The following is a 24,692-nucleotide window of genomic DNA, read 5'->3' as shown; positions in this document are numbered from 1 at the left end:
CCCCCGCGCCCTCCCCCCCCCCCCCCCCCCCCCCCCCCCCCGAGTGGGATGGGGGAGAAAATCAGGAAAAGAAGTAAAACTCATGGGTTGAGATAAGAACGGTTTAATAGAACAGAAAAGAAGCTAATAATGATAACACTAATAAAATAACAGTAACAATAAAAGGATTGGAATGTACAAATGATGCACAGTGCAATTGCTCACCACCCACTGATTGACACCCAGTTAGTCTCCGAGTGGCTATCCCCCGCCCCCACTCCCCCCAGTTCCTATACTAGATGTGATGTCCCATGGTATGGGATACCCCGTTGGCCACTTTGGGTCAGTTGCCCTGGCTCTGTCCTGTGCCAACTTCTTGTGCCCCTCCAGCTTTCTCACTGGCTGGGCATGAGAAGCTGAAAAATCCTTGACTTTAGACTAAACATTACTTAGCAACAACTGAAAACATCAGTGTTATCAACATTCTTGGCATGCTGAACTCAAAACATAGCACCCTACCAGCTACTAGGAAGACAATTAACTCTATCCCAGCTGAAACCAGGACATAGAGCTTGACCCTCTGTCTCTCTCCCCTAAAGAATATCAGGGGAAACAAGTGACAGTCCTGTGAGCTCAGGTACTATGGAGAGATTTTTTCTTAAAAAAAAAAAAAAAAAAGTTAGCTAGTAAGGGTCTTGTCTATGCATTCATACTTTTCTGAATTACAACCTCAAGCAAGCATATCATGAGACTTTTAAGAGCTAGTGCCTTAAGTTCTGTGTCATTGACTAGGCACAGGCTTCTCAACACCTTGTTGGCTTATGACCTTAATTACATTGTATATACAGTCATCCTGTTCCAGAAGTATAGGCAATGGTCTGCACAGGAATCCTGGGCGCAGGATTATCTATGAATAGTATCATACTGCGGCTAAAAAATGTGTCTAACTGGGGGCTGGATCTCTAAGTGATATCTACCTAGCAAACATATTTCTGTAATACGAAAGAACAGAGATAGCAAGTATATGATGTTGCAGTTACAAAGGGTTATTTAATTAAATTACTTCGGTATATGCAATGCATCCAATTGTGTCTGCATTTATTCTGCATGCTGGGAACGTTTTCATGCATGAGGGTGGAATTTTAAAGAGATTTAACCGTCTTAATGTCACTTTTATTGGTAGTATCTTTTTGAGCAATAGCATATATTCATGGCTACACCTACAAGCAACTATAACATTCATGGCTGTAGAATGAATACCCACCAACATCACTAAGAATATCCTCGTTGAACCTTGTTCTCCTTCAAATTCTATGAAGTACTTGTGTCACCTTTGTGTAGTGAAATTTTAGAGAGGATAGGGAAAGGAGGAACACTGATTCAAAATTCTTTGCTCAGGAAATTCCTGCTTAAGAAAAGTATTGTCACAATTTCTGCAGCGGAGAGATCTGTATGGCTAAATTACCACTGATGACTGGATAAATGGATTATCCTTTTGGCAGTCATATTTGTTTTGTAAATCTGTGTCTGCTCTGGAGGCATTAACTTTTTTACGGTATATAACAATATTCTAAAACAATTGTGTCTTGATAGAAATGTCCCCAGAGATTGCCAACACACTGACAGAGATGGAAAACTGTTTCCGGCTTCTCATGCCAGATCCTTTTGACTTCACTGCAAATGACACAGAACTGGAACCCAACAAACAAATGTCTGCTAATGAGGACAGACCTGCATCCCCATTGTCTTCCCGGATGGAAGTTAACCAGTCCTGTTTTGGATGCATGGATGATGAACAGCCATGCTGCAGCAAGGACGTTCTTCCTGTTTCTCAGTGTGTTAGAACTGGTAAAACCAAAGAGTTAGAAGAGAAACAGGAGAAGCCTGAGCAAAAAGAATTAGATGGAGGCTTGTGCTCAGAAGCTCAATCTAATGTCCCAGCTCTCAATGATGACGATTACCAGACTTTTGTTAGGAACCATGGGCTTATTTCACATAAGTATACTCTAGACCTTGAAATCTCCACAGGTACCTGGAAAAATTTTTCACTTATAGCTGGAGGCAGCCTTCGTCTGAAATGCTTTGTAGTTGCGGTTGGTTGTTTGGGTTTTTTTCTAAGACTTAAATGCTGGGCACCTGGACACCATTTTGATTTATTTTGGGGTTCTTTTTTATTTCTGGTTCATCTAGTAACCATTTTTAGGGCTGGGTGTCCTTGTATGTGATTAACAGATTTTATTAATTACCTTCTGAGACTGAACTTTTGTATTAGTTGTAATCACATTATAGCACTACATAGTACCTAAAATAAGATGAGTTTCCTGTGTTAAAAAAAAAATCTGGTTACCATGTATAATTTTCTTTCTCATATGCTTCACTGCTCACCTTTTGCTCTGTATAGCTGGGGTAAAAGCTGCTAATTTTAAAATCTTACAATTGAGTGTTTCTTAAACTTTTTTTTTTCCGTGCTACTGACAATTTGAAAGAAGCAGTTAGTTTTGCTAGGAATTCTTAAGGATTATGATAATAATTATTATGATTATGATAATAATTATGATAATTTTTTATATAACTTTGCTAATGTGAGTTACCTCTAGAAAAATTAGGATGGTTGTGTTTTGGTAGTCTAAGTGAAGTCTCTTACAAACACTGTCCTAATGCAATTTCATGTGCAAACAGTCAGTAAGGCAGGTATTTACTTCTGTGCTTGCAGACAACAGAATTGGAAATGTATCTGTGCAGCTTATGAATGACTAATGGGTGAAAAGTACCATTTTTTACTTGCATAGTGTCATACTTGGCTTCTTTGACAATCAAGTCTCTATTGCCGTTAGGGCAGGGATTATTTTATATTGAATATGCAGAAGCTGGTACAGTAAGGCCCAGTTCATTTGAACTTAGGACAAGATGTAATGTAAATAGTAAGGCTGCACTTGTCTGTGGTTTATTTGGCGATTCCTTAGTAGTGATGGTTTTAACAACTCTTTCTGTCATCACTGGACTGAAAGCTTTTCATCTTTTCCTCTGATTTTTTTTAATGTGTGGGTGATGGTAGAATAATACCGAATGGAGAAACATTCTGATGTTTGTAACTTTTCCTGAAGTCATCAAATATTTTAGAAAAGTTCATGTCAACTTCTGCTTACCTTCTTGAGCTCTTATAGTGAAGATAATATAAGCATTGTGCACTAACTCTTTTTTTCCCCTGTTTTGAACAGAAATAAAAGTGCATGAGAATGAAGATAATACTGCCATAATAAACAATGTCATGGATGCTCACAAACTTCTCAGAAATAAGTTCTGGCCTTCTGTGCAGTCCTGGATTCAGGTGGGATAAAGAGACAATTTTTTTTCATTCTTTTTATAAAAAGATGGAGAAGCAAGGGCTGTGGTACAGTAAGTCTTGAGGAAGAGTGAGCATAAAGGAAATTAACATTGAAGAAACATTGGTACAAATAGAAAAGATTTCTAGTTCAGTAGGCGTCGACAAAAGCAGACTACAGGAGCTACATGACTTGTTTGATGGCTTTCAGCATTAGGTATGCTACCTACAGTCATACTTTTTTTTTTTTTTTTTAAGATATAGTAAAATGGGACTTCTTCACAAAGGATTAAAGTAAAACACAGCTTGTTTTTGTCAGACGTGTCTGTATCAGAAAAACAGTATGTCCTTTCTGTCAATTGATATTACTGCTCAGGAGCCTTGTGCGTGGAATTTGGCCTATGGAAGGACACTCTCGGGAGATGTTTATACCAGCTGTTCATTCTTTTGTTTGTCTTTAGCAGTTGCTATTAGCTTTTATATTCTAGATAGGAAAAGAAGTGGCTTCACTAATTGTTACTTGGAAAGTAGAGGAATTTGTGACAATGTTATTTCATTAATTATGAAGGAAAACTGAAAATGTTTTTTGACTCAGATGACTAGAAAAAAGAATAAGAATGTTGATTTCTTGCTTTGCAGTTATTTACCAGAGCAGGAATAGATGATGATCGCCTAAGATGTGCCATTGATCTCAAGAATAAGTTGGAGACTGCTATGAAGAAATACAAGGAAATGAACATTTCGTTTAAAGCAAAAAAAAGAAAAGTGGTGAGTTTCTTAAAATTCTGTTTTACTAGAGGGGGCCATTAGTAGTGCTTAGCTTGTATACAAAAAAAGCACTTTCTCTTAAGCCTTAATCTGGGAAACTTTTCAACACAAGTTTTATTGAAAAGTACGCTAATTCATCTGGTTGTAGCTTCACTCAAGGCAGTTGCACTAAACACCTGTACAGTATGCCAGGGGCCTGGTTATTAGACAAAATCATGTAAGGCAGCACTGTTGTTTAGGATAGAGAAGCAGTTAAGTTCAGATTTCATTTACTCTTAGTTCATGTGTAACACTGTTATGTCCTCAGCTTCTTTTGTGCATAATTCTCGGTAAACACTGTATTACTCATATTCTTTTACAACTTGCCAAACTATGCTAGTGTCTCACAATTCAGGAAAGTAGCATCTCTTCTATGGAGTGTTTACTCTCTCTAGTGAGCATGTAACGTGACTGAGGATATCTTAAGAGAATTAGTTGTTATATAAAGCTTTAAAGCATCAAAATAGTTCACAAAGATTAGCTACCTATGACAGGTTTTGTGAAATAGGTAGAACTTGTAAATAAATAGAGGCTGAAAGATCAAATACTTTATTCAGATCCAGAAAGGAGTCTGCAGCTTCTTTATATAGCTAAAAAGCAGAGCTGCATCATACTAATTTCTGTTGGCTGCTGCAATCAAACAATATTACTGTATAGCTTGACATGAAAATAAGTGTGTTGGGTCAGGGTCCAGAGTAGAGTCTGGTTTATGACTGGATTGTAAGAATTTGATCTGGACATTATACCTTGGACTAAATTGTGGTAGCCTCGTTTAGCCATGACTGAGTGTTGTAGACTTTGCTTTCATTGTGCAAATGAAGCTTTATCAAGATTAATCTGGTTCATAATCTTAATACCTACTGATGTACCACACCAGTCAAAAATGGCAACTCTGAATGAAAAGTACTGAAAGACTGTCTTGTCAGAGGTTTTTTTCCTCCAGTGAAATATGTGTGCTACCTTTATGCAACCAGCTATGAAGGAATCCAGACATCTGCTGTCATTCCTGCCATTTGCTTGACAGGACTTCATTTGCTGCACCTCTGCATGGAATATTGGTTGCTATATTTCTTGCAAGATATAAAGGACATTCAAGCCTTGATTTTCGTGTGTGAGTGCATGCATGTGTATGTGTTTAAAGTGGTATTGTTACCACTTCTGGAGATTGATCAATGCTATCTATATAAGGTTTGAAAGCTAGTAAATTCCATTGTTAGAAGGAGGAAAAAAAAAAAAAAAAAGAAAATACATAGCAGTGCTCACAAAGAATACATTCAAAATGAAGCAATGCAGACTGAGGTGTTAACTTAAGCATTGAAAACAGTATATAATTATTCCTAGGGTTTTTCTCCAGTAGAAAATACCCAAATTTAGTGTTAGTGCTGAGTTACTTTGAATTTATAAGGTGAACATAGAGCTTTGCACTGCAGAAGGAAACTGTATAAATTATCTTTTATTTGCATGTCAGATGACTTTGTTGAAACATAAAAACACGCTAAAATGAGAGTCTGACAGAGCAAAATAAACAGCATCTCTTAGACCGTGATTATTAAATCCCCATCTGTCAAATATTTACATGTCAGCATATGAAACACTACACGCAGCTCCTCTTTAATTCAGCAATGCTGCTCATGTTATGTATTGTTGCCTCTGTCTGTATGTCCTTGTGTCATTGGAGCTATAGTTCTTGCCATGCCAAAGTTTTGCTGTCTTCTGTATCTTTAGATCCAAGAGAAGAAGTACTGATAGTCTGTCCTTCAAAGCACTGGCTCACAGCCATCCTGTCCCAACAGAGCTCAGCTTTACCGATGTTATTTGTTAGCGCATGGAGTCAGTGAGTGCTGCTACCTGCTCATGTGTAGAGATGAGCACACCTAGAAATGAAGGGGAGCATTTAGGAAGCAGAGAGAGAAAGAGTGTGTAAATGAAGTGTGTGAGTGTGGAAGGTTCCATGTAAATTGTCTAGCTTGTAGTTGGTCTGTGACATCTCTACATTTGGATATGATAGCAGTTTTCCTGGCAACTAGTGACTGCAATCTGAGGTACCTATATTGTTAGCTGGAGAACGTAAAGGAGAATTGTTTGTGTACTTGCTCATTTCTAGTGTAATTATGGTCCTGCACCACAGGCAAGCCTTACCTTCAGGGAGAAAGTGGTTTTATTTTAACAGCAAATACAAAACAGAACGATAGACGCTTGGAAACTTGGCTGGGGACTTGGGCTTGCCCAGTCTCCTCAGACTTTCTAGTTTTCCTTTGTGCTCGTTCTCCGTGCTTCTCTGGTCTCTAATTTCTTGCCTTTTCATCTGTTCTACTCTGTGCTTTGTTTCTGTTCTGCCTGGGGACAGGGGGAGTAAAGGCTTTACCCATCCTCAAATTGAGATCAAGAAAGTTGATAAAGGGAAGGGTTTAGTGAGAGAGAGTGAAACTGGAGATTTATTACTATGAACTCTACTATACCTCTCAATCCCTCAGAGATTTAAATTTCCACTTAAAAGAGGGAAGGTCCTGGAGGCACTTACCATTGCTACGTGTCATTGGTACTCCTTGTTGAGCTGAGCAGTTACACGTGCACAGGGCTGAGGTGCAATATATATGAGGCATATATATTTGGAGTAATTCTTGGTGCTATGGTTCAATAAGAACACACCAGCAATGTAGCTGGATGTGAACTACATTGAGAGGAAGAAGTTGGTGGTTACCTGGGCTGCCTTCACAGAAGAATCATTTGGTTGGTGCAGGAAGGTGTCTGCTTTTGGCAATCCTCACTGTTACTTCCATGCTTTCTATTGTTTCTCGCTTCATTTTCCAGATCATGGAGCACTGGACTGCAAGGCAGAATGCTTATGCAATTAAAGCATGTTAGAAAATTAGCATAAGTAATTTTCTCTGGAGTTTTTTTGCCTTTATCTTTGCTGAAAAATGGAAAAGCCCCACTGCTTTGTGAACTATAGGAGAACTTTCTGTAGGTTTACAGAACTTCTCTTATATGAAGTCCCTTGAAGGAAAGCACAGAGCTTTATACAGTGAAACATTTTGACTTGAAATGGTTTATAGTGAGATAAGATATAACCACTTCTTTCTTTTCTCCTCTGTAACAGTGAAGAATTCAAACCATCGGAAAGCCTTGATTATGAGGAGAGCTGTCATTTTTACATAGTGCTTAAACCCTGCCAACAAAAGCAGGCTATGGCACCTTTCTGCTCTTACCTCTCAGGAGCTGTGGGAGGAGAAGAAAAAGAATGACAAAGGTTATCCTTTGACTGTCTAGAAACAAATCCCTTGCAGCAAATTTTATAAATGTTAATAAGTCCCCGCTGCCCAGACTATACATTCCTTCTTCCCATTGATGTGCCCGCAGCAGATCAGAAGTCATCAAGTCATCACTTAGACTTCCTGAGCTGTTGTTTTTTTCAGAGAGGTAGGAGATGGACAAAAAATGACAGTCTTACTGTGTTGGTCAAAGGCAAGTGAGTTTTTGTGTACTTACACAAGTTACGTTTACTGTAGTTAAATATTTGTTTGGGGTGTGAATCGGGTGTCGGCTTGTGACAGGAAATGTATTTTGAAAGTATAAACAAGAGTTTTGAAATCCATTTTTCTGTGAAACTGAGTTTTAGCTGCATCTGGGGAAAGAAGCAGAAGCTGTAAAGGGGGTTTTATTTCACGGTACCTGGATGCCCGGACATAGCCCTTTCTTTCTCTGAATGCCTGCTCAGGATAATCTCAGTGCCCAGTAGAGGGAGTGCATACTGCATGCTCGACATTTTTCTCTACACCACCTTTGTCCAAAGCTAGCCATCACCTCAGTCTGTGTTTCCAGGTAAACTTACTACAACAGTAATACACCAGGGACACTTCGAGTTAATTCTTGACTCTATTTAGATGAATTATTATGGAAGTACCGTTGTAATTATTGGCTGAGACTGGCATTTAAATAGAAATTCCTGTTTCCAAAGGTTTAATTCTTTTGTACTAATAACTTGCTTACAGTTTAAATGTTCCTTTAAAAATAATTTTTCCTGCTTAGAAATAGTTTCATTTGTCAATCTCTTCCCTCTTTTCTTAAAATACTATTATTTTTCTTCTTTAATGTGTGATTTGCAGCTGATTAGATGCAAATGATATTGCAGTTTTAAAAGTTATGAGAGGACAAGTGTGTACCGTATTTTAAAACATGCATGCTACCTTTCACTTGCATAATTTCCATAAAGGATTGTCAATTAGGATAATATTTAAAGTTCTTGCATTATTAATGGAAATGTAGTTCATTAGCTATATTTTGTACACTAAGAGTATGTTTATCTCTTATTTAATTACCTTTGAGAAGCCATAAAAAGGTTTACCACTCAGGCTGGCTATAACTTGGCCAGATAGAAGCTAGTAGGCAATATGATGTGAGAAACATCTAGGTCATTTGTCTGTCAGCAGAGTGATCATTTAACAGGCCGACTACATTTTGAATTTTTAATTTCAAGTTATATTAACAACCAAGGATATATAGTTCTTCATTAACTGTCTTCATTACTTTTTGTTTTACCTTTCCTTATCTTCTGTCAAATCTAAGTGTGCACTTGGATCTTGATTTATTCATGTACTTAATTTTATCCATGTGAAACATCTGGTTGAATTCAATAATGCCATTAATAATTAGATTTGGAGAAAGGCTGTCCTTGTGTTGTCCAGAACCTGATCTGATCCCCAAACCTTACTGCAATACAAGTCAGATTTTTTCTGAAAGAATAATGTCAGAAAATTGTTACAAATTATATTTGCAAGTTAAATATTTGCTGGTCATAATTTAGTCTTAAAATATTTTAGTACATAAAAGGATTAAAATTTTAATATGTAATAAATCAAGCCAAGAGCTCTACCAATTACTTGGCTGCAAGACTATTGCTGATTTTTTTTTTTTTTTTCCCCTGTATCTTCAACTACAGCTTGGCATTTTATCAATGCTAATGAGTTATTTCTACCTAATCATTTTGTAGCTTTATAACCAGCTCTTTAAGTCTGTCTTGTAGTTAAGTTAGTCCCAGCTTTAAAAAAAAAAAAAAAAGTCACACTTGAATTTTAGATTAAAAGCAAAGGCTATATTGTTTTCTCTTTCTGCTTCTTTCTGTAGCCATAGAGAATCCAGTCCAGCTGACTGCTTTCTGTTTTCTATAACAGCTTCTTGTACTCGCATCCTAATTTTTTCCTCTTTTCTTCATTTTAGAGAAGTTGTTTCTGGGGGTAAGTAGTTGTCTTTAGTGATCCCTCACCATGCTTGAACCCACATCTGCTAAAACATACTCAGACCAAGGAGCAAGAGAGATGCCTTTGTAAAAGAAGTCTTTTCCTCAGGTGTTGCTTTTAAATTGCACACAAATGAAAACCCTAACTCTTAACAAAATTGCCCTTTGAAAACTAGAAGTGTTTAATGTTGAGATTTGAATAGTAACTTGATATTGATTGTTGGTATGTTTTCTAAAACTTAAGAGAAATATAGGAATATTTGTTAATTAAATCAGCATTACACCTAAAGATGTCCTTTGTCAGATTGTATACATCATTAGCATGTAATGTGTTCAGAATAAATAAATTTTAATAATGTTTGTATGGTCAAAGTAGTAGCCCAGGCAACATTTTTTCTTGTGTCTAGCTAATATTTATCAAAAAAGCCAGGTCAACCATAACGGTAAAAGTAAACACAAAATATTTAATAAGTCATACAGATGCTTATGCTTCCTCTTCTCTCCTCCCCCATTTTAACCATCATATGATAACTATTTCTATCCATGAAATGTCTCTTTTATAATCACTTTTCAGCTAAAAGAGCTTTTCAGTTTTTTTAAGTCTTATTAGGATGTAGGACTGTAAAATTAACCCTCAAAACAGTACTCTCTTGTTAAAGTGTCTGATTGGCTAGTGTAATGTTTTTTGGTTTTTTCTTTTCTAGAGCTGAATGTTGCTGTGATATATTTTATGCTTTGCGCTGGCTATTCAGCCTGCCCCTGTTACAGAGTTATTAAAAATATCTTGTTATGCAGATCTAGCCATGAATTCTTAAAGTTGTCACTGTGACGACCTCTGATCCCTATCTGATTCGCAGGTCGCACAATGCAATTTGGAGCTCTTCTAATAGAGTGTAAAATAAAGTAGGATGTCTCTATCATCAGGTTAACCCTTATGTTAAGTATTTAAGTTTTTCAGGCCGAAGGGTCATCTCCCTTGATTCATCTATGAATACTGAGCAGTGTGTACTCTGTAAGTAGTAGATATAAATTTGCTTCCTGCTTTTTATTCATCCTACCTTGCAGGGGAAAGCAGTATATCGAAGTGAATTGTATGTATTTGTGAGGTTCAGTAAAGGTTCATTGCTAAATGTATATTTATAAAAATGGAAAAGGAAGAAAATTTTCAGGCTTGGAACACACACTAACGTATTTAAATTTAGTTAATGCAATAATATTAAAGTAAATATATTCACATCTAATGATATCTTTGTGCCTAAAATCCACAATCGGGAATATATGTGAGCTTATGTGTGTCTTGCATAGGATATTTTGTTGACTTGTTGCCTGTAATAAATTAGGTTAATTGAGATGTATAGTTATCTGTTAAAAATATAGCATTTGCAATAATTTTTAACAAGTGGGTAGTTCAGATTCATTCATAAATGTGACCATTGAAGTAAGCTGCAATTTAGTTACTGATTGTACAGTGTATGTGTGTGCAGACTATATCATGAGACAGAGGCATATATACATTGGCAGTGGATACAAAGTTTTAGTAGCATGAGTTTGATCTGGTCTAAGCGATAGGTGGTAATCCATCAAATACAGTAGGACTTTTTTGCATGAATGAGTGCTAATGGGAATCTTGTTACATCACATTTTAAATGAAAATCACATTTCCTAAAATTTCATGAAGATTGTGACTAGTAATGGGATATTTTTTTCCCTTCAGCTCTAAAACTCAGCTTTTATCATAAAGAAATTTTATCATAAAGAAATTAAATAATTCAAAATGCTGCCTTATCATAAAGAAATTAAATAATTCAAAATGCTGCCTAAAATATTTCAAGGAGTCATAGGAATACTGCTCATCTTGTAAATAACTTGGACTAGCTGAAAAGTGCTGGAAAACCTAAAGACTTCTCTGTGGAGCGGGAAAGAAAGAGGTATTTTTGGTTGACCTTTGAGTTATCAGACCATAAAACAACTTTTTGGTCCAGGAATGGGTGTAGCCAGTCCTGGACCTCACTACAGCCTTTAAACAATTTCATCTGGACTGGTGTGCAGGGAATAGTCTGTAGAGAAGGGTTAGTCCAGAAAGAAGGGAGGGGTGGTTGAAGCATAAGGTAACACTTGTAACCTTGATGGTGGCTGTATGACAGCTGCTTTCTTTAGTGACAAAAATGAGGGGTTTTCTTCTGCTTTTAGGAACAGGAAACATCTTGGGAACTCTGCTCTGGGTACCTTCCTGTCTGAGCATGGACTCTAAATGTGATTTCATATCACTTGGTTTATAGCTCTGCTGGCTTATCACACCTCAGTCTTCAAATCTGCAAACCTTTCCTTTTATGTTAAGATGATGTAGACTGAGTAGGCATTTACAGAGTTTCCTTACTCATGGTTATCCATGAATTAAGAAGAAACCAAGTTTGGTTTTTAAAGCACAGGTAATGTGTACAACACTATTTTATGCTTGCCTCTTCTTTTGTTAAAATTATTTAATCCATTCTACAATTCCTGAAACATTAAAACCGAAATTCTACCAGGTATTTCTTAGTGTGTTATGTACTTACCAAATCTACTTCTTGGCAGGTTTTTTGTACAGGTTGCTATTGTACTACTTGTGGGAGCTGAACAGGGAAGTGGCTTATATATTTTGGTAGCGATTCTAGGGTTGGCTTAAAGATGATCTAAACAGGGGCAGCAATCAAAAGGGATAGTCCTCTCTCTATTTTCTCCCCCGATGATTCCCAGTGCCTCCCTTGTACTAGTGATAGAGCTCATGTTGCAGCAGGGACCTGAACTGACTGGAATCTAATCCAGAGAAGATTTCTGTAGCACCATTAAGCTCAGTTAGTGAGACTGTCCCTTTCAGTAACTGAATAAACCTAGGTAATACAGATCCGATTATGAAGGTCAATCTTTACTTAATCAGAGGACTCGGATTGATGGAGTGATAGATGATCAGCTCATCTCCCGGTATGAATGAAAAACTGGATGAAAAAAAACATACCAGATACTATACTACTGTTAAAATACATTCTTTTTTACTGTGTAATAAGATGTAGTGCCTGAAGTATGTATAGTAACTGCAGGGGAGAAGTACATTCCCATACTTCTAAAAGTAAGATGTAACCTTTATTTTTCTATAAATAATACACAAAGACATTTAAGGGACTAACACTACATTCGCTTTTGATAAATTAAATATTGATATCAAATGTAGGTGGTCAGCATAAATTTTGTAGGAGTCAAATTTTTTTTTTTATGTTGGGGAACTTTATTAGCTTTAATAATGAAGGGTAGCAGACTTCTGGTTTAGCTCTCTGGGATGTATGGAAAGGAAGGGCATTGTTAGACTTGGAGATCTTCGGTAGTTTAAATAAAACTGTTACACCTCTCCTGAATGTGGTATTTATTTTATGAATGATTTGGATTATGCAAGAGAACTTTGCCTTTTTAATGTACTTTCTTAAGGTTTAAGAATATATATGCAACCAACTACTGTTGATTTTGGTGGGTGGTAGGAGCCCAAGCAGCGAGGTATGAAAATACATCTGAGGATATATCTTGAGTGGTGACTGCTAAAGAAGTACTAAACTTGCCTTGCAATATCTTCCTGAGGTAATAGTTTTGTTCAATGCACCAATTTTCCAGACTACCTTTATTTGCTGTCCTCTGTGAGACTGTAAATGCATGTGCTAGTCTGTCCATTGGGCATATTGGACATACTAATTTCTTCTGAACAATGATTCACTAAGATCCAGAGTTTTTTGAACTGCCTTGCACCTTGAGACCTACTGGTCTTTTTCAGTAAATTTTTGCTGCTTTTTATTAAAATCCTTCCTAAGCTTATGTGGGACCTTGAGCCTGCTAGGGTCCAGAGATGCAGTAGCTAGTAACACAGAGTGATACAGGTTTTGCGCAATGCGCCTCATCACTATTGACCTTCCAAGGTACATATCCAAGCTCTCTTTATCACTGGGTGGGATGGAGAGGGCTTTGGCACAAGTCCTGGGTGAGCCTCAAGCTTGCATTTCCAGGACTGCAACAGTACTCGCAGACTCTGGCTGGTGTACATTACTTTAAAGAAAAACTGGTTCATTGGGTGGTTTATATTGCTAAAGCAATTTGGAGCAAGATACACTGGTTCTCTAGCATTGTACTTAGGCTAACTGTTGGGCTGGAACCCTTTAAGCATTTTTACTAACTTCTGGGAATTATAAAATAGTGTGAAAAGTGCGTTCCTCAATAAAAGTCAGAGTGGCCAAGTAGCCTATGTGCTGCTGAGCAACTACAAATAGAATGAACGGTGATACTTTTACTGGTAAACATACAGTGTGATTTGCCTGGACCACATATCTAATTTGCAGTCATCTAGGTTTGAATTTATGCTCAAATCACGGAGCAAAGGGGAGGGAGTGTGTGTGGGAGGTCCCTATAAATACAGCTCTTTTAGTAGTTTGTTTTCCTCGTGTTTGCACACAGGAAAATTCAAGCACGGTTCTGGAATCTGTCAAAATGCCAGCATTTATTTCCTTTTCATCCTGTGCTGGATAATATAAAAGGATGGAAAAGGAGGAACTTGTAAAAGTCCTTACATGTAAGTCACTGTTTGACTATTCAGTTTCTGTTACTGGCACTGAAGAAATTATTTTTATCCAGTCAGTGTTTGCTTACATAGATATCCCCAAATTTCATTTAAGATGACTGAAGCATGTTTTGTGTTGCAGTTGAATAAAAAAAATGTATTTGCTTAAGGTTGCCCCTTTAACTAGGTTCTATGGCGATAAATATTCTGGTTCCCTAACCAAAATCTTCTACCTCTAGAAAAATATTTAGTTGGCTTTGAGTAGATGCACATGAGATATTGGCATGGTGGAATAATTTGCAAGATCTTCCAGTGAGGATATTAGCATATAAATAGCAGCTGCAATGACGACCATCACAGCTGAGTACATTTAATTTTTAGTTTATAAGATAGAATGGGTTTTTAAATGCATAGCCATCAAGCCTGCTGAAAGACAAATGAAGTTTAGAGTTCACTTGTCTGAGGATGCCTTACATCATTTTTTTTTTTTAAAGGGAAACAGAGATGCATAAAACTGAACAAAAGTGATTTCTTGGGTGAAAAGTAATTGAGATTGCAAACCAAGTTAATTAGACCATGCAAAATTTATTTAATGGTCCCAGCTGTAGTTTGCAAGTGGTGTTTTAGTAAGTAGATATGACTTCTTCATGTGCTATCTTTTTCTCTTCCTTCTTTTTCTAAAATAATTAGTAAATGCTGTACATCTAGTCCTATAAACTGATTGCATTGTATATTTCAGTCATTTTATTGCTTGCTTTAATTATGATTGCAGAGGCTAAGGTTTTTAAATCCTCTTAACAGAATGTAGCAATCAATTTGTATAAAACTGGGAAAAGAACCAAAGGCTTTTCTTTACATCTTTGCAAGTGTTGGGTGGCGGGTGGAGGTTTTTTTTGCATTGATTACTGGTTGGGATGGATGAGCAGGACATTTAACTGGAGCTGTGGTTGCGCTGAGCTACACTAACAGCTGGAGGCTCTTGGAGTGTTGACTCCAAAATAAAAGATACGATTGCATTTCTACTGGCATCCAGTATTTGTTTTCCATATTTTAATAAGATGGAGACTGATAAGGAAACATCTGGTTTTTTCAAGGTTTTTTTAATGAGTTAGGGAGCAAATGATTTGATTGCGCTTGTCTAGCTGGAAGAGTCAGCACTATTTTAAGTTTTAATGAGAATTAGGAGAATTGAAGAGCCATTGTTCTAACTCTGATTACAATGAAAATAATACATGTATATTTTCTGCATCTTTTTACTGTATCCTCATATGCAAATAAGTTCAGCCCAAGAATCTGGAAATTGTGTAGCTAAATCCTGTTTCCTCTCACAGTGAGATATCTAGTCAGGAATACTACCACATTAAAAAAAAAACCAAACAAAAACACCACATATTTTTGCAAAAGCATGATTCATTTAGATAAATGAATAAATAAATAAACGTCAGCATTATAGAGCAGATTAACACTGAGCGGAAAAACTTCCCTTCTCCACGCAGCTTGAAGAGCAGTGATGGTGCAAGTAGCTTCTGATGTCTGGGAATCTGTTTGGTCTCCCTTCAGATGGACCAGCCTCTAGTGACAGAGAGAAGGTAGTTCACCTTTTGTCTCTGCTAGGACTGCAAACTGCATTAGTGACTTTCCTCGTATTACCTGGTAATGAGAATGGATTTGAGAATGGGACATTTTTTCCCATGTTCTTCGACAGGTTATTGAGAAACAAGCAGTTGCGTGACTACTTATCTTAGAGGTATTTAATTTTATACACTACAAGAAAAGCTTTACGTTGTAGTATTTATCACTTGAGCTTATACTTTACTTCCCTTTAGATATGGCACACTAGAAATGGCATATTGCTTGTTTTTCTCATAGTCTCGTTTTTCTTGTTTACAAGTACCTAACCACTCATTCTTAAAGGATTATAATTTACTAATTCTGCTACTCAAAATGTTGTCTTAAATATTTATTTATTCTGATTTAATTGTGGATTCTTGATTTTTTTTTAAGTGACTGAAAAAGTTTACCTATAATGGAAAAGTAGATGGTAGGTGGCTGAACTTCCATACTTCATCTGTAGAGCTTGCTTTGGAGCTTTCTTCATGTTTGAAAAGTGAAATTAAAAAAAAAAAGATACTTTTCTGACTAACAATGTTGCCCATGAGCTCTCCACTTTCCTGTAGAAAGGGATTAGAACAAAACAGCATAAATGGGATGGTTCTGATGAAGTACCACTAGAAAGAAGTAAATTGAGACATAACTACCCACTACTACCATGCAACTTCTTAAATTTCCACCAGTGATGACTTGAATATTTTAAAGTAAAAAGATAAATAAGTTATCTTGTTAAAGACTATATCAAAATAAAGACTTTATGTCTGTTTGAAGGGAAAAGGGGGCTTAATTCCTTATAGTTAGCTAAGCAGTTAATTTTTTTACAGGAAATCTAAATTTAATAGAAGACCCCAGGGAAATTCAAGGGTGTGAACAATAAGCATAATATTTTATGAAAATGACCCCCATATTTAAAATCTGGCATTATATGTTATGCATTGTAGCACCAAGTCCACATCTACCTTTTAGAAAATTAAAACACATAAATTCTGTTTAGTGTTTGATATGCGCTGCACTAGCTGAAAGCCATAATGCCCCTAAAACCTTGGGTTGCTTTTCACCTTTCATAAATTCCTGGGTAGATTCTATACAAAAAATAATTTTCAGCTCCGTGGCTCATTGTTATTCAAACTTGATTGATCGTCGTCATTTACTCAGTGAGGAAGTTAAGTGCTCCTGTCATTTCCGAAGAGTATAATTGGGACGTTTCACAGGTCAGCGGTAGTGACAGGTTTCCCTTTTGATTAGTGTTAGACTGATAACAAAAATTACAGTTTCCTATGATTAATGTTTTCTATAGTACTTGAATGCACAGTTCATGGATTGTACCTAAACAAAGTGAATTTGCATCTGATTATGCCTTTTCTCCGACAGGCTTTTCACATGCTTTGAAGTTTTAGACCATGCAGGTAATACAGCAAAGTTGCTTCTAATGCAGTTTTCAAGTTGAGGATTAGTGAAGCCCACTGAATTTTAGTATATCAATGTACAGAGTGCTATGTGCCTGCAACTGCACATGAATAAATTAGGAGAAATTTCAATTAAAGATAGTACTCTTCTGAATTCTTTCCAGTCCTCTCAGATATGCCATGCACATGAGTACTTGTATTATGCCCACTGATATTTTAGGCATAATCTGGTGATTTAAGTTAAATGATCACTCTGAACTGAGTTTTCTTTCTCTTACTAGTTTGACATTATTTCTCAATTCCTTAAACCTGTTGCTATTTATTTGTTCACAGACTATGTCTGAGTAAAAATTATGGAAATACACTGAATTTACTTTCCCTGTTCTGTGATGTGAAAGTTAGTCAGCTTTTACATTATGGCACAAAGTGGTAGACTAAGGTCATCCATGACGAGTTTTAGCTTGGTGAAATCTTTTGTAATAGCTAAATGAGAAATGGAACCTGAGTATGGAAAATACAATGTTGCACTGTTTCTAGCTGGAGAAGCAGGAGTTGATGTTATTTCCAAACTTAATTAAATTGTCCCTAACAGATAAAAAGAGGATGAGAACACCAGCAGAATTTTGAAACCAAAATAGAAACAAACTTCTCTTCAATCTCTAGCTGCCTTCTATTGTACAGAGTACAAAGCCTGATGATGTTTTTCTTTCTAAAGGCCATTGGGAAGGTCTTCTAAAAGTTGCAGTTTAACACAGATGTTCTTTCATGTCTAGTACCTTTGTGGCTTTGTGATTAGTGTAGAATATTTGACCCTGTCTTTGCATTAGAACTCTATTTTTGTTTCTGCTGTGGAGGTCAGGTTCAGTGTGCATCTGTCTTGGCCTTGCCAGGTAGGGCCTGAATTGCTTCTTCCCTTTAGATGAGGAGAAATGATTGCAGTGGGAAACAAAAAGTAAACTAGCGTGCAGGATCCTCCAGCGTAGCCTAAAGGTTGGCAAGTCTCGAGGTAGTGATAATTAGGCCGAAGAGACTACATTGTGGTTGTTACCTGTCTTTGGCAGCAGGGTACTTTTAAACATGATTATGCTGCGACTTTATTTTAAAATGAAGACTAATTAGGTGTTCTTTGGTAAGAAAGCAGTAGTAAATCTACTCTATTCTTCAGGACAGTAAATTTTTTTTTTCTTTTTTTTTTTTTTCCCACTGGAACTGCAGCTTTCTTAAAGTCATTTTTTTAAACAGAGGGAAGAATTGTAATTCTAACTTGCACCATCCATTCATTATATGTTAAGGGGTATCAATATGTGTTTTAATATCAATTAATGATCTTTATTAGAAATGAGTTCAGTCCAGCTTTCAAGTAATACTGACCAAAGAGAAATACTATTTTTTAAAAATTATTAATTTTAAATTTTTAACTACATTCAACAAACCAAGACTGGTTTCTAGGTTTTCTGGCTTCAGAGTATGTGTGTGATTTAAAGGAACTCAGCTGTGCAGCTGTGACACATGATTAGAGTAGTGAATTAAATTGGGAAAATTCTGCTGCAGGCAAAACCTGCAGTATCCTCCGGTGCTTGTAACAATGAGTAGTTGATATGAATATCAACGTAAGTCAGGTGCAGTAAGAGTAGTAAAGAATGTGGCTGAAAATAGTAAAAATTATACCATTCCTTATCTATTGCTTTGGCTTGCTGCAGTGAAGTTGAAAAAAGTGATAGCCTGTGGTAAGGTTGGTTTTAGTGGATACCCTTATTATTATGTCCTAGACTTGTAAAAGTGCATGGCAAACATACAATAATATGCTAATTATGTTGGTTTTAAGAATTAGGTGGCTCCCAAGGTGGGCAAAGGAAATAAAGCATAAAACCTCCATCATTGCTGCCTTTTTAGGGTAGTTAGCATTTGCTATTTTAAAGTTCTGATAGTACAGGCCATGTCTGAGGTGGCACAGATTCTTCTAGCTTATGTGTAGTATAGAAGAAAAATTCATTTTCAGGTATGGAACAAGCTTAGGGAAAAAAAAAAGTAGAGACTTGCTGGTACATACACGGTAGTAGCTAGCTGAAATGATGTATAGGAAGCCACTTACATGGATGAATTACCCTGGTTAGTTGGCAGGAACTCCATTTTTATTTTTTAGCTAGTCATAGATATTCAATTTCAAACAGCAATGTAGACCAAGTGCACATTTTAAAAAACAGTTTTGTTGGCCTTGACCACAGTAATGTGTGCAGTCTAATGGTATGAATGGTTAGGATGTACCGAATTAGTTAAGAAAAGAATGTATCAAATTATATTTAGTGCTATTGTGAAGAAACACAGTGAAACACTGTAGTATACAGATCTGAATATTCTTACTTTCATCAGTATTACCTTGCCAGTCCATCAGCTTCTCCTCCTGTTTGCCTGCTCTGGTTTTGAGCTCTTAAACAATTTGTGATACTATTTAACACGCCACAGACTATTTGGGTACAGCTAAATGAGTAAAATCAACCAAAGGAGAAGAGATAAGGCTATAATTTCCTCATTAAGTCAAAATCTTGATGTTATTTTAAGATTTTTTTGGTCTTATTTTGTAGCTTCACACTTTCTCAGACTTCACCAACTGCATGTGTTCTAATGGATATAAAGGGCTTTAAAGAAGCCCTTAGGATAGAGTATGGCTTTAGAGATAAAATGTTAAGCAAAGGCCTAATCTTAAATAAAGATTAAATACATAATTAGAGAAATACTTTTGACATAGAGCAGTCTCAGTAGGGCTATCAAGATGTCTGTAAAATATTTTCAGTGTGAAGGGAAATGAAAAGCAGTCTTCACATTTAAAAAAAAAAAAAAAAACAAAACAAAAACCAACAAAAATATCTCTGTAGATGAAAGCCTTGGATGATGATGATGACGAGGATGAAGATGAATTTGTGGAGGTCCCTGAGAAGGAAGGTTATGAGCCCCACATTCCAGACCACCTGCGTAAGGAATATGGTGAGTTTGCCCAGCTGTGACAAGCTTTATCCCTGCATGTTACTGCTGCACTAAAGTAAATAAACAGCCATTCTGAAGTAATAAAGTGATCAGCCGTGTGGGTAATCTCTGACTGCTATGAGGAAGTCATTACACAGATACAGGAGCAGCGATTGGCTCTAGATAAACAAATACTTTCTATGAGCAAGAGCAACTGAGACGAGAAGCTTATTTCATTCCATCATGTTCCACTGTAGTTTAGAGCCAGAAGCAGCGCTGTGTATGCCTATAAGTGTGCTAAACATACTTACTGGGGGTGAAGGGATGGCAAAGTAAAGCTGTAAATGAACCTGAATATTAGAAATACTGGTAACAGTCTGATGAGATGGGATAAGGTTTTGTACTATCACCTGCATTAATAGTAGTTGGAGATTTGCAGCCACATAGGGTGGCCAACTTACAGCTCGGAAAAGCGGCTTTTTGTTTTGGTTTTTTTTTTCATTGGGTGTTGCTATCACAAGACATTAAATGGAGCTCAGCATTCAAGTGCAGAATTATAGCCACTAAGCACATATCAGATGACAAAATACAATCTTGGCCTTGCCTTCTTTTAATGCATTCTAAAGATTTTTTAAAAAATAAATATATACTTGTGTTTTTGTGAAATTGAGAGGGGAGTTTACTGAGGAAAGTTCACCTAAAGTAATTAAATTTGAGTGCATTATTCCTTGTCCTTTGTACATCTGGCTTATTAAGTGTCCATGTTCCCCACCTAAGGACTCACAGTGAGCCCAACTGGCTGGTTCCAGTTTGTTTGAAGGAGGTAGATGTCTCTGTTCCTCCATGTCTTTAAAAAATTGTGGAAATTAGCAACTGTATAGAGGACTGAGATTAGACTGGTGCAGTTGTGAGTTGGTAGCTGCAATGTGGTTTGACATGACCCTTAGCATATGTGTTGCTTGAAGCAGTCTGTAGGCACTTACTTTGTCGAAGCAAGAGTTGGGGAAGATGAAGTGGAACTGGGAGTATTGAGATAGTGAAATGGGAAGTGGATGTGTGTGTAAGACAAGAACACAGAACAGTGGTGAAGGACTGTTATATTTTGATAAAATTATACCAGCGTATGTTGGCTTTCAGTCTTGCAATAAATACTGAATAAGTTCTAATTATTGCTAACAGTAGGACTTTCAGAAAAGGAATATAGTGGAAGAGAGGGATAGCAATCTTCCAGACAGTTGTGAAAAGCTTCTTATGTACACTCGGCTAATGAAAGAGTCCAAAAACATTGGTAGTGATAGTAAATGAATGAGCAAATGAGGTTAACTTTTAACATAGCTATGGTTCTTTGGGGTTTTTTCCCTTCCTTTGGCAGTATTCCTTGTGCCAAAACCGGTATTTTCTTAATACTTCCAGGCACTGGAACTTGTTTTTTGTATCTTTAACAGCAGCCTGATGAATCCTAACATTGAAAGTTCTGTTTATACTTGTCACTGGAAGTGAAATGTACTCATCTCTTCCCTCTCTCCCTTTCTACCTTTCCTCCCCTGTCTTCCTCATGGACACATATTTTTTAAAAAAATAAAGCATTTACCACCCTTTGTATCACATTAACACAATACTTCGCTGCTATTTGAATTCTTCCTCATGAAAAAGGATAAAAGAATAGCCTACTAGCTACTCAAGGATATTTTAAAAATCTATATAAAATGGATTAAGAAATTCCCAATTTGTATTTAAACCATTGCTGATGGGAAAATACATGATAGTGAAGAAGCCGATCAATCAGAAAACAAAACCTCTCTCTCATTTTGTATACATGTAGTTATGTAGGAGCTAATGGTCACACCTGGCTGTTCTTTATCTGGTGTGTTTGTTAAAAATAGCATTTTGAAAGAAATGAACCATTCTTGATGTTCCTGAAGTAATTCAGCTTTTCTTGCTGCCATTTAAAGTTATTATGTAAACTCCCAGTTCAGGAAAGTCTGGAAAGAATTCAGAATTCCTGAAAATAATTCAGGCAATCTTTTAAGCATGTGCTTTCTTCTGTCTTCATGTACTTAAGTGCTTTCTTGGACCAACTGGTCAGTCACTAGTTCAAAATCTATTTCAGAAGCTGATATATAACTATGGCATAAATAGCTGACTTCTATGTAATTACTTCAGGTCTACATGAGGAAAATGGAGAACTCTATTTGCTCTACTAGATTCTGTTCTGCACATGTTTTTAATAAGCAAAACCAAAATAAGCATCCCTTTGGCACATCTTGTTTGGAAAAGTGAATTATCATATTGAAATACACAAGAATATATTGATTTCATAGTAGCCTGTTATCATCAAGAGCTGGCTGTGTTAGGCAGCCACCTCTCTAATTAAATATGGTTCTTTGTTGCACGTGCAAGTGCAGTTACATAGCAGCGACTTTAGCTTTATCTTAATACAATCCAGGTGGGGTTTTGCTACATTTCTTTAGTTCATGAGGACTCTAAGCTAAGAAAATGAAAGTCTCTGCAAATGGAATGTCCTAACTGGAACATTAAACCTTCTATGTAAAGTAAAATCTCAGTGCTGTCTATAAGGTGTGAACAATTTAAAGCTTTTTTCCTTGTCTTGTTACTTTTCCTGAACAAACCAGGAAAAGTGAACAGCTCCTCAGATTAACTTTTTATACTGAACAGGAAAACGAAGTTGTAAAACATGACTGTGGAAATGGATTGAAATGTGACATTTAAATTACTGGTTTAAAAGTAACTTTATTCCCTTTCACCTCTCTTAGGAGAATGGAAGTATCCTACCAACAAGGTAAATTTCAAGCTGAGATGCTACTTCTGATGATGCATACATGTATTTGAGGTTCTCCTGAATTCTGAAAAGTTTGGGGAAAATGAAAAGATATTTAGAGACAGGGGAAGTTTTGTATGCATAGGTATATAGACATTTGCAGTGGTATTATCTGTATGTATATGTAGTTGATGATGATCTCAAAATTGATGATGATATTTAATATAAAAGATGAACTGAGCATGGGTGCAGTTTGGGTGGAGGGAGAATTAAACAAGTCAATTTGAATCTCCATGTATAAGATGAAATGTAAATTTGTTAAAAGAATTTAGGTGATTAGATAACTGAAGTGTGAAGATATAACCCATTAGGGGTGTCATGCCAAATTAGCATTACCAGACTTTTAACGACCTCCCATTTGTATAATCCTTATTTACACTTGCACCTGATGTCTGCAACAGACAAGGGACTAGCTATTGTGTGGTACCACAGAGCCATTTTAAATACATTGTGTTGCAAAAGAGGAATATTGGGCTGAAAAAGAAACAGCGCTGTGAAAATAATTTTCATAGGGTTACTCTGGTTCTCAGCACTCTGCACCGATGTTGCTTAGATTCATTGCTCTTGTATGGCTGGTATTGCTAACCCCTTAAAAATTGAGGTGTTATTCGTTTAAAAGAAAGCTCTTGGGAGAGAGAGAGTCTTGTTTCCACTTGAGATTTCCCACATTCCAGCCTTTGCTGGTCAGCTGTCAGTTGCATTGGCTTAACGCCTTAAGGTGGATAAGGTAAGGGATGGAACCGTGCAGATTCTGATGTTGTTCTCGTGCCATAGACGGAATTTGGTGCTGATGCCAGGATAAGAGATTCCTTCCTGCCCTTGGTGGTCTTGGCATAGCTTGCAGCTGAGCTCTGAACTGCATGGGGAGGTGATCCATTTTGAGAGATGTGCTTTGCCACATAAAAATGGAACAGTTCTTGGATCTAGTTCAAAGCACCCACCTCCAGCAACTGTTGTCTACTAATGGGTTTTCTCAATTCATAGTTCTTGTCTGTGTCTCAGTGCATGCATTCATGAACTTACTTCTGCAGCACAATTTGAGGTACAGGGAAGTGCTATTGCTTGTTTTACAAGTGGTGACATGAGGAAGCCATCTGACTTGGGAATATTAGCATGGAAGCAGGCTACTGGTTATCAAGTTTCATCCTCATCCAAAATTATATGAGAAATGACTGTACAGTCAAGAACACAAACCATTATTTCAAATCTGATTAATCAGATTATTTCTCTTGTATTTGAGCCTTAAGCCAAAATGTTTTTAGGTCCCTGATAGCTACTTCTGTGGTTCGCATTGCATCTGAAAGCCTGCTTGGGATTTCTTTCATACAAGGATCAAACCTGCAGTTCTAAAATCCCAAGGGTTAGTTCTATCAATTTCAGAAATTCTTCCCTCTTTGCATCATAGAGTGATGTGCCTTTGTTGGTTAGATGTCCCTACACTGCCTTTCCTAATCTGATGGTGTCTGGGTCATGCCTTTTCTGTGTGTTAAGTAGATTTTTTTTTTTTTTTTTTTTTTGGTATGAAATGTCATAGCAACACAGGAAAGAAGGCTTATACCCCAGTTGAACAAATAAGGTGTACAAAACCAAACTGTTTCCTTAGTAGAGAAGTTGCCATCTGTTTTTTACATAGAATTGGAGTGCTTCAGGCTACACAAGATACTCTAGTGCAGCTCTCACTGAGCATTTTAGAAACATGAATAAAGTTCCTATTGCGGCCATTCATTAAAGGTGTGGGGGTTTTACAGCTTTTGCATTTTCTCTGAGCATTAAAGAGCCTGTATTAGAAATAACAATAAAATATTGCATAGACTAATGCATTATTGAATTTTCAGATTTGAAGCAGTAAAAGTTGTGCATTTTGGGGCATTTATTCAGAAAATTGCACTTGTTTGTATTGACTAGGTATACTCTAATCTGTACCTAGGCAGCAGACTACCATGCATATTGTTTTTAAA

General features: G+C 36.7%; 1 protein-coding gene across 3 annotated transcripts in view; it reads left to right on the top strand.

The window, feature by feature from the left end:
• UVSSA (UV-stimulated scaffold protein A) overlaps positions 1-24,692 on the top strand; it is a 56,469-nt gene that overhangs the window by 5,306 nt on the left and 26,471 nt on the right. For all 3 annotated transcript variants that reach the window (XM_010577514.1, XM_010577520.1, XM_010577528.1), the window contains exons 4-7: positions 1,573-2,007; positions 3,198-3,307; positions 3,941-4,069; positions 19,808-19,916. In XM_010577514.1, coding sequence (XP_010575816.1) covers positions 1,573-2,007; positions 3,198-3,307; positions 3,941-4,069; positions 19,808-19,916 — 783 coding nt within the window. The remainder of the gene's footprint in view (positions 1-1,572; positions 2,008-3,197; positions 3,308-3,940; positions 4,070-19,807; positions 19,917-24,692) is intronic.

Source organism: Haliaeetus leucocephalus, unplaced genomic scaffold, assembly GCF_000737465.1.
Source record: "Haliaeetus leucocephalus isolate CR32 unplaced genomic scaffold, Haliaeetus_leucocephalus-4.0 Scaffold51, whole genome shotgun sequence".
NCBI lineage: Eukaryota > Metazoa > Chordata > Aves > Accipitriformes > Accipitridae > Haliaeetus > Haliaeetus leucocephalus.
The sequence above is the reverse complement of the archived record's forward strand: the minus strand, read 5'-3'. Positions and strand labels throughout refer to the sequence as shown.